This window comes from Monopterus albus, unplaced genomic scaffold (genome assembly GCF_001952655.1).
Source record: "Monopterus albus unplaced genomic scaffold, M_albus_1.0 scaffold13.1, whole genome shotgun sequence".
Taxonomy (NCBI): Eukaryota; Metazoa; Chordata; class Actinopteri; order Synbranchiformes; family Synbranchidae; genus Monopterus; species Monopterus albus.
Window position 1 is genome coordinate 142672 of NW_018127893.1, and position 9788 is coordinate 152459.

At 43.1% G+C, this 9788-nt stretch overlaps 2 protein-coding genes and 1 long non-coding RNA gene across 3 annotated transcripts; 2 read left to right on the plus strand and 1 right to left on the minus strand.

The window, feature by feature from the left end:
* The first annotated feature begins 553 nt into the window (after positions 1 to 553).
* Positions 554 to 4833, plus strand: ttc1 (tetratricopeptide repeat domain 1). Its single transcript, XM_020590863.1, has 8 exons — positions 554 to 653; positions 2079 to 2474; positions 2718 to 2778; positions 2891 to 3003; positions 3198 to 3234; positions 3319 to 3467; positions 4161 to 4215; positions 4495 to 4833. The coding sequence occupies exons 2-8, from the start codon at positions 2088 to 2090 to the stop codon at positions 4629 to 4631; spliced, it is 939 nt and encodes a 312-aa protein (XP_020446519.1). The 5' UTR covers positions 554 to 653; positions 2079 to 2087; the 3' UTR covers positions 4632 to 4833.
* On the minus strand, positions 4798 to 7096 carry pfdn1 (prefoldin subunit 1). The gene is made up of 4 exons (XM_020590864.1): positions 7016 to 7096; positions 6346 to 6512; positions 6095 to 6179; positions 4798 to 4958 (listed from the first exon to the last, which is right to left on the minus strand). The coding sequence occupies exons 1-4, from the start codon at positions 7070 to 7072 to the stop codon at positions 4875 to 4877; spliced, it is 393 nt and encodes a 130-aa protein (XP_020446520.1). The 5' UTR covers positions 7073 to 7096; the 3' UTR covers positions 4798 to 4874.
* Positions 7097 to 7326: 230 nt separating this feature from the next.
* On the plus strand, positions 7327 to 9248 carry LOC109955061 (uncharacterized). Its single transcript, XR_002274214.1, has 3 exons — positions 7327 to 7961; positions 8624 to 8856; positions 9125 to 9248. It is a non-coding gene; the product is annotated as an uncharacterized LOC109955061 (long non-coding RNA).
* Positions 9249 to 9788: the final 540 nt, after the last annotated feature.

The following is a 9788-nucleotide window of genomic DNA, read 5'->3' on the forward strand; positions in this document are numbered from 1 at the left end:
AGGCCAGATTGAGATGGTTTGGACATGTGCAGAGAAGGGATAGTGGTTATATTGGTAGAAGGATGTTGGAGATGGAGCTGCCAGGCAAGAGGTCAAGAGGAAGGCCAAAGAGGAGATACAGTATATGGATGTGCTAAAAGAGGACAAGAAGTTAACTGCAGTGAGAGTAGAGGATGCTGTGGCGACCCCTAACGGGGACAGCCGAAAGTAGAAGAAGATACATTTTCAGACATGATATTTAAGTGATAGTATGGAAATCAACGCAGATCAGCTTGTTTTCAGTCATACAGAAGAGCGTTATTAAACCAACAGCTGTTTGGACCCCGAGTAAAAGCCGAAAGGTTTGATGTCAACTTATTAAATCGGGATCAGATCTAACAGGGTGTGAGTGCTTCTCGTACAGACTGAAGGCTGGTGAAAAGCTTCTAAACTGTCCGTCTTGACTGCGAATATTTGCCACCGCGCCCCTGCCGCAGTTCATTTCGATAAAGCCTTTTCTGTCTGCCTGTTAAGTCCAGTCTGTTCCCTTTAGTCGCTGGTGCTCCGGATCCCGGAGGCGGATCATATTTAAACAGAAGAAGAAGAAGAAGAAGTGCTATCGCTCCGGAAGTGATACTAGAAGAAGCTGTCGGCGGTCTAGCTGTTGTTAGCAGGTGAGTAAACTAATCTTCTGTTTTTGATATTGTTGGATACCCAGTTCTTTTCACAGTTAACTGTGAGAGACGAGGCAGTCCAAGTAACTTCAAAACAGTGCTGATTTATTCAACGAACACAGGTAAAAATTAACATTACACGCTCAGGAGTCTTTGCACCTCCAACATGCACGCAGGCAGCTGAAAGTTGAAAAGCCCCGAACCATAACAGGCCTATACATTATATCACTTCGGGCTAACCCCATACTACAGGGACACCAAACCGTGACGTCTCCCGGTGCCAGCTTTGCAGCTGGTCAGCGCAGTAGTCAAAGCATGAAGAAAATCAATGTGTGAATGTCTGTTGATTATGTGGTGTGTAGCTCAATCATTCTGACATGACATTAAGCATAAGAAAATATTATGGCTACGATTATGGTTAAACACGTCATAACAATAACATTAAACATTCTGCCTCCTAACAATAATCAACTTTCTGTCTAGTTATCCTTGAACCTGAACAACCTGGAGTACCCTTAAGTATGACTAAGCATTTAACAGCCTGAGCTAGACATCCTGTCTACTCTAAACATTTCTAATACATAAAATATCTAACCAATGTCTATCTGACTAAAAATACCTAACAATATACATCTTGATTTGGCTTAATTTATACCGTTACGCTGATTAGTGGCGTACAACGTGATTGGAGTCTGCCTAGCTGTTGGCTCCGTTCACAAACATTAAACACGGAAGGTTTTAATGTCTGTTCAACGAAGCAAATCAGGCCGTTTGTAGAGTCTGTCCTGTTGTTGTCATCTGACTGTCCGTTAGGAGTTCCCACTAGAAATTTGCTGATTTAAGAGCGCAGCTGGAATATTATAGCAAAAACTGCTAGCTGAAATAAGCTGAATAATTGAAATATTATTTCTTCTTTTAATGAAGCCTGTAATGACTAATGGATTACCTATAGAGCTACTGCTTATTTATCTTCTGACCAGTTAACTGGTTAATAGTTTCAGCTGTAGTTCAGAAAAAATCAGGTTTTAGTTTATTCATTAGTTTCATTCTGATGTAAAACATGAGTGAACTAAACCAAAACTGTCACGTTTTATTTACAGGAGCTCCTGTTATTTTCCATTGTTTATGCTTGATTGGTGATTTTAAATCCTCACAGCTGTGCTGTACTTTCAGTAGCTGGTCAGACCAGAATCAGGACTGGAAGCCAGCAGCAGTGATGAACAAAAGCAACATGAACATTAAAAACTGGACTTTATGTGAAGCTGATTCATTTACTGTGATTTGGTAACTCAGCCTGGACAGACTACAAGGACTTGGTTTGGGACCAAAGTCTCAAACACTCAAGACTTGAGCCTGTCCTCTGAGACTTTGTCATTCTGATCAGTATTATTGACTAGTGATCTGTGACTGTATTTTGTACTTCAGAGCTTCAGGATGAGCAGCCAAGGAGGTGAAGAGAGCTGCAGCGGAGCAGCTGGAAATGCCAGAGAACAGGGAGAGGAGGAATTCTACAACTGCCACGAGACTCTGGAGCCTCCATGCCCGAGAGAGGAGGAGCAGGAGGCCCAACAGGAAGCAGCAGGGTTGGAGGACTTTCACGTTAAAACTGAGACACTAAATTACAGAAGAGACTACACAGAGACTGAGACAGGAGGACTGGAGAGGGAGCAGCAGCAGGAGCAGGAGGAGGAGGAGGAGGAGGAGGAGCAGCAGCAGCAGCACGAGGATTCAGACATAAAGGAGGAAGACATCCAGGTGGTTGAGTTTGATGATGACTACCTGAGGGAGGTGGAGAAGGAGCTGACAGAGGAGGAGAAGGAGGTAACACCTTTATCTGTATCTGCAGTGGTGAAACTTTAGCATCAAGTCAAGCTGGTGTTCCACTGTTTTCCAGCTGTTTAGTACACATCCTCACAAACCAGAACTGTCAGTTCACTGGCTTTACTTTCAGATGTGTAAAGAGGCATTCAGGTTTCAGGTGTACTGCCGTAAATCAGAATTCTGGTGGTCTTATTTAAACCTGCAGGTTTCTGGGCTCCCAGTAAACATCTGATTGTGTTTCAGAGTCGACGGCAGCAGAGTTGTACACTGAAGGAAAAAGGAAACTGCCAGTTTAAATCTGGAGGTGAGAATGAATGTGTGTGTGTGTGTGTGTGTGTGTGTGTGTGATGGATTGGTCCAATATAAACCAGTCTGTCCAGTCCAATGAGAATATACACCAATATGTGTTTCTGTAGACTGGGTGGAGGCAGAGCGCAGCTACACGGAGGCACTGGGTTTATGCCCGGTTTGTTTCAGCAGAGAGAGAGCCGTGCTGTTTTCCAATAGAGCTGCTGCAAAACTGCACCTGGTAAGTGCATACTAATCATATGATAAGAACATGCTAGCCAAATGCTAACACTGAAGTTAATGTAACTGCATCTGGTAAAGATGCTAACATGTTACCAACATAATATGAGCACACTAGGAAGAGTGCAAAAAAACAGGATAATAGCAAAAAGGCTAATATAAGCTGAATGCTAACAGCAGGTTTGTCTCTATCAGGATCTGAAGGACCAGGCAATTGCAGACTGCACTAGAGGTGAGTGGTAACATCACCCTGTACCTGTATGATGGCAGAGGGTTACTGTTTGATCAGTGTATTGATGATGTCTCATTGCCTTAGCGATCGAGCTGAATCCTGACTATGTGCGGGCATTACTGAGGAGGGCAGAGCTTTACGAGCAGACAGAGAAGCTGGACGAAGCTCTGGAGGACTACAAAAAGGTTCTGGACCAGGACCCGAACCAGACTGTTGCCAGACAGGCTTGCATGGTGAGTTCACTAACCTTTTGGACAGATGAGAAGCAGGAAGACCTGCTGGTGACTCTCCAGTTATCTTTTTATGGCTGATATGATAATCCAGAACAAACCTCCTTTAACCCAGGGAGAAATCAGAGGAGCAGAGGTTGCAGAACCTGCTTGAGAAGCCTCCTATTTCATTCAGTGTCCCAGTGATCAGTAACATTTGTCTAGATGTCTACACAGGAGCTGCTAGCATGCTCAGTTTGCTGCTGGTAGTGGGGGAACTGTGGCTACATGTGAACTGATTCAGGTTAAAAACACTGAGGACTCGGGTTGTGGCTCAAAGCTGATTCTGGACACGGGTCTGATTTCAACCTGTACATTCGATAGCCTCTTGAACTTGCTAGGGTGAAAATGTACATTGCACCCTGTAACTCTGATGGAGCTGCTGAGTGTGTCCTGTCAGTGGTGCATTTCTGAGGTGAGCCTCCCCTTCCCCTCAGAGGAGAACATGGAAAACAGCCCCCCTACATTACCTTTGACATCACTGTCGTAGACTACTGTTCCTCTCAGCCATAAAAATGGCTAACCATCTTTTAAGCAAACATTTTTGGAACACAATTCCACTGTCAAGGACTATTACACATTAATTTCTTAAAATATATACATGTTTAGTCTGTCTACACCTGTCTCAGTCTTACATTACATCTGTCTCTCCCTCAGAGGTTACCTCAGCAGATTCAGGAGAGAAATGAGAAGCTGAAGGAGGAAATGATCAGTATGTATTGCACCTGGATGCACCGTGTTCACTCTTTATGCATGTCTCATTAACTAATCACTATCAGTGATCTAAGTCTGATCTGTCCTATGTTTAAAGGTTAACCATTCTCAGATCAGGTTTGGTCTTGTCCTTTCACAATAGAAGCACAGTTATCAGACAATTTAAGCAGGCATTAAAGGATCATTTTATTTTCCAATTTTTATTATTGATCTGTTGGCTGAAACATCATGTGACCTCTGACCCATCTCACCTGACTTCTGTGACCTCTGACTGCAGGTAAACTGAAGGACCTTGGGAACATGATCCTGAGGCCATTTGGACTTTCCACTAACAACTTCCAGGTGAACCAGGATCAGGACACTGGATCATACTCAATCAACTTCGTCCAGAACACCAGCAACAACAACAGATGACATCACGGCCATCATTCAGTCAAACCCTTGTGTGTTTAAAGTAAAATGCATTTTGACATGTTTCTGGTGGTGGTGGTCTGTAAAGTACAGATGGCAGGTTCAGGTTTTCTGCTTATTGCATGAAGTTAATTTTTAATTTAACGTTACACAGGAAGCTGAGTCTGAATGCCACTTCATCACTTTAATACACAGTGTACAAACAGTGACGTCAACGTGTCATTATTGATTATATACAAGTACTGATCAGTGAGCTCTTCTGGACAGCAGCATCTCTCGAATGTTGTCTTCAGCATCTTTCACGCTGCGTTCAAGGTACAGCTTCTTCTGCTGGAAATCACAAAAACAGACAGCTGATACCCCTGAAAATACAGTGATCAAATACACCTGGGTCCTGTACCATGAGGCAAGAAGGCAAGATCAGTGACTTATCCAGCCAACTTTGGACTCAGCTCAGGTTTTCTGGTACCATCACTTTAATCAGCCTAGATCATCATGATAATGGATGCTGCAGCTAACCTATGGAGATAAAATCCTATCAAAAATGTTACAAATGCGTGTTTAACGTTTTGTCTGTAACAAGCGATTTGTGTGTGTGTGTGTGTGTGTGTGTGTCATGAGGATCACAAATGCGTGCTGCGCAATCTGCACGTATAAAGCCATTTGTGTGTGCGTGTGTCATGCTGTTCACAAATGCATGCTGTACAAACTGTACATAAAACACATTTTACAAATGCTTAAAATCGATTTTTTTGTGTGCAGTTCTTTAGAAAGTACGTACACATTGTTACCTACGCATGCGTGGATCGTCTAACACACACGGATTTTTGAGAGTTTTTCCGCACTCTCAAAAGTCCACGATCCACGAATGCACGGTGCGTTTAAGGACACGTGGAAAACTCGGACATCTGAGTTTCCAAAACGGTTTCCCAAACAAAAGTATTTACACAATGCTATTCCAAATGAACATTTTTTATATATATTAAACAGTGGCGGGCCGTGCATTTGATACCTGGGCCTTCAGTGGAGACTTACCCAACTTAATTCACCTCTTAATACCACGCACTGTATGTCGCAATTATAGAAACCATCAATGCTATACAAAAATGCAATATAATAAAGTGTGGCATTACAGAGAGAGAGGTATTTCGTCAGACAGTAAGACCCTCATAATAATGCTGCACTAATGCATGGTATATTCTTAGTGTTGATATTTAACAGTTATACATGTTGCTTCTAATTAACAACTCTGCTTCTTTGACATGAGTGCACTTATAAACTGGGAGGGACACCCAGACTGAACAGCCAGTTGATAAACTGGGTTCGTGGTACCAGTTATCGGGACAGCCATTGTTAGGCTCGGTGAAGCCAGACTAAACCGGACTCACTTCGTGGTACAGGCTTCGGAACACACACACTGCAGGTGACACACCTACTGTTCACTCAGTCTTGGTGTTTATTTGTACCTCTAGCTCTTTGATTTTCTCATCAGCTGTTTTGTGTTTGTCCATCAGCTGAATATTGATCTCCTCCTTGGACTGAAGAATGAACCTGAAACACATGTAGATGACACTCAGGAGTTTTGTCATGTCACATGATCATCAGCAAATGAAAGTTGCCCAGTTCATTTAAACCTATATCTACACAGAGTAAAGGACATGTTGTCATATGGCACTTTGTACTTTACACAAAGATGCCGGTTGTCTTAGAGACTCACATGCGTCCGACACCCTCGTAGAGTCGCGTTTTGTCGGGTAGCGTTGTGATCTCAGCATGAGTTAACTTGGCATGTTTCTGAACACGGGTCAGCTGATCAATCTGCAGGTCGGCCAGCTTCACCTTCTGCTGCGTGTCGATCATTTTCACCTGCAGCTCTGAGAAGGCCTGAGGAGACAAGAGGTGTCACTGATTAGAAATACCTGAACAATCTAGCCCAGGAGCTATCAGAACCAGAGTCTGTTTGAAACGTCAGTGGATCTGCAGTTATGTTCTGTATATTCTGCGCCTTCGGAAGATAAATGGCCACATCAAAAATCAGGACAATCACACTCGCTGGATCTGGATTAAATTAAAGGGGAGTGTGTAAACGCTATTTCCGATAGTGATTAAAGTTAGCAATATATTACTTGTGTCAACATAGTTTCACTTCTCTAACAGCGCGTTTCAGAGTTTACATTGTTACACATCAAAAAAAGATACTGATGTAGCTTCTCTAGCTAACACCTAGCTTCAGTGTTAGTTGCTGTGTTGCTAACGCTGCTGTTAACTCCGTGTTTTTATTTAATCTCTATTCATTTACTTGCTATAGCTATCTGTTAAAGGCAGGCATCACCGTCCAGACAGATGGAAACCGATAGCGTAAGGTCACAAGTGGTATCGTTCTGTACCTTCTTAAGCTCCAGGTCTATGGGCGCAGCCATCTTCAGTAACACGGGACTGCGCATGTGCGATTTTCTTCTTCTCTTTGTTTCTTAACGGCGATCAATGCTTCGGAGGTGAGTGGACAGGTGCAGTGAGAGCACAGAGGTGAATTTATTTACAACTCTGACAGACAGGCCCAATCCCAAAGTCCTCCCCAAAGACTCAAGGCCTGGACCCTCAAAGACTTTAGTGAAGTCGCCTGTAAGTGCCTAGGGGCTGGAAACTATAAATAAGAACGGGATAGCATTTTGTGATTTAGGCTATCACATCACCATGACAACGACAAAGCGCCGCCATGGTTCCAACTATTGTGGATTTAGAGCTGTTTATTTGACGTTTTTCACTTTCCTCACGGCCAAGACGCTTCAGGGACCTACTGGTTCGTTTGAAAGTGGTCCGGGCTCTTGTCTTGCAAGGGGCAAGTGTCCTTTGCCTAATGCATTTAATATACAGTATGTTTTTGACGAAACGGCATCATGAAGCAAAAAAACTGAATTGATGAACGAACTGGGTGCTTAATATGGGATGTTTAAGTAGCAGTACTTAGCAAATGCTTTTGTCCAAACAACACACAAAAACATTAGAATAACATCTGTTACCATAAGAATGAAAGTTCGTTTACTGTACTTCCTCCTCATTTTTCTTCTCTCCGTTTAATGGCATTTATTTATCTTTTTTTACGGGTCCAGCCTCCCCGGGTACAGTGGCCTAATCCCGTGTTTCACGTCACAACGCAATGAACTCTGGGGAATATCCTCAGGTAAAGTCTGCTGAAGGGCCGATTTACAGAAAGTGAGCAGCATAAAGGGCTCAAAATGAAGACGAGAGAGCACTCGTGCACTTGATTTCACAGTGGGTCAGCCCTGAGCACTCACCAACTCAGCTGGAGCGCGCCTCAAAGTTCGTGAGTCTGTGAGTGTGGACATTGGGACTGGGGGACGGTACCATTCCACCATATGACGTTTATTTGGCTGTTGTATTTTCATTATGCTTCTCTCATTAGCTGTTTTACAGTGCCTTAGATTTTGAGATTTAGATTTAGTGTTACTTATGTATCTTCATTATATTTCACTTATATTGTGTTACATTCGTGTGGATGGCAAAGTAAGAATTTCATTGTACAAGTTTCCTCACTGTGCATATGACAATAAACACTTGACCTTGATCTATAACTTCCTGTACTAGCGAAGGTTTATCCCATTTTGTCTGATCTGGAACAACTCTGTACAAAAACAAATAAGAACTGGGGTAGCAGTGTGATTAAATTAGTCACGGTGGTGTTTATTCACCTGAAGGGGTTTCTCAGGTAAAATACGTGAAAACAAAAAGGATAAAGGGTCTAACGCACTTTCCAGAGACTCCCACTAATATCACCATCCAAAGACAGTACTGAAGCAACACTTTTCTGTGACCAAGGTGTAACAGTTCACATACATGAAAATCCAACACATCACATTTTTATAACAAGTAAAGAATGTTTGTTGGGAAACAAAGCTTTTTCTCTCGTATGGTCCTTTTGTAAAAGAAATTGAGTGAATATTACTGTATGTCTGTTTTTAACTACTGTTTCGAAGGAAGGAGGAAGAAACGAGAAGTTGTTGCACCTGCAGATTGAAGGAGCTAACCGAGACACGCCCCGCAGCTAACGGAGAATGGTCAGGTGAGCAGGAGGACACGAGATCGCTTTGAACCCAAACTGAAGTAGCAGACGAGTGACTGAGTGAAACTGCTTGAACCAAAGCCCGGATGTTTGCAGAGGTTTGGCGGACACCTTCATCCCCACCCCGACCCGTACATAAGTACGAAGGTAGCCTGCGTTTCAGTCGTTCTGGGTTGTGTCTCTGTGTTAATGTATGTAGCTTATCTGTGATTGGTTTATGTTACTGTTTTGATGGCTGATCGGAAGTCACTAATTTATTAATTTTCTCAACATATTTTTAGAGAAAGCGTTTGTTTTAATTGTTCACATTATGTGAATTGTTGGTTTAATAGTCTGTCGATTTTGGTTTCAGTACAGTATCTTTCGTTCAGTAAACCTTATTCAGTGCTAACAGGTGTTTTTCTTGGTGATGCAGATGACTTTTGTGGTGGGGTGTCATGCGAAAAGGGTCCCCAGATGACCACTGACAATAAACACCACATAGTAGCTAACTTGTTGCATGTGCCTGAACCTAATGTCTTTTCACGTGAAGCACGACGCGATTTAAACGCACCACACTATTCACACCAAACGCAGTTATATGGAACGTGAAGTTGTAAAAGTTCGCGCCATGGTGACCTGCAGGTTCCGCCAAAATACAAGGAGCGCGTCCTACTAGTGATGTGACGTTCCGTATCGAGGCTTCGAAGCGTGTGCCGAGTGGGGGAGGGGGCGTTTCCGCGATGCGCGTATCGAGGCTTGCGTCATTTAGGCGAGGAGCTGAAAATGATGACGTCCGAAGCCTCGCTCCCTGCTGTACCACGTGACTGATTCAGGAAGTGGTTCGGATTTTGCCGCGAGTTTTGACAACGATATAAACCCCTCAGGCTCCATGTGGGTGTTTGATGGAGAAAAAGAAATCGCCTAAGACCTGCCACAGTGGAGAAACTGTTGTTTTTAAATAAAAACCAATGATGTGTCCCCTAAACCATAATCACTGGCCATACCTCAACGTTACAAAAGCACAATCATTGTCCATACCCCAACCACCCTCACCTCACTGTAAATAATCATTTCCATTTTCATCATTTCCAAATAAT

Bases quoted from the DNA above. Each gene is read 5' to 3' on its own strand.
- ttc1 (XM_020590863.1), top strand. From the start codon at position 2,088: ATGAGCAGCCAAGGAGGTGAAGAGAGCTGCAGCGGAGCAGCTGGAAAT. The intron at 3,235-3,318 runs GTGAGTGGTAAC...TCATTGCCTTAG, and splicing joins AATTGCAGACTGCACTAGAG to CGATCGAGCTGAATCCTGAC. The intron at 4,216-4,494 runs GTATGTATTGCA...CTCTGACTGCAG, and splicing joins GCTGAAGGAGGAAATGATCA to GTAAACTGAAGGACCTTGGG.
- pfdn1 (XM_020590864.1), bottom strand. From the start codon at position 7,072: ATGCGCAGTCCCGTGTTACTGAAGATGGCTGCGCCCATAGACCTGGAG. The intron at 6,180-6,345 runs GTGAGTCTCTAA...CATGTGTTTCAG, and splicing joins TACGAGGGTGTCGGACGCAT to GTTCATTCTTCAGTCCAAGG. The intron at 4,959-6,094 runs GTACAAATAAAC...TGTGATTTCCAG, and splicing joins AGAAAATCAAAGAGCTAGAG to CAGAAGAAGCTGTACCTTGA.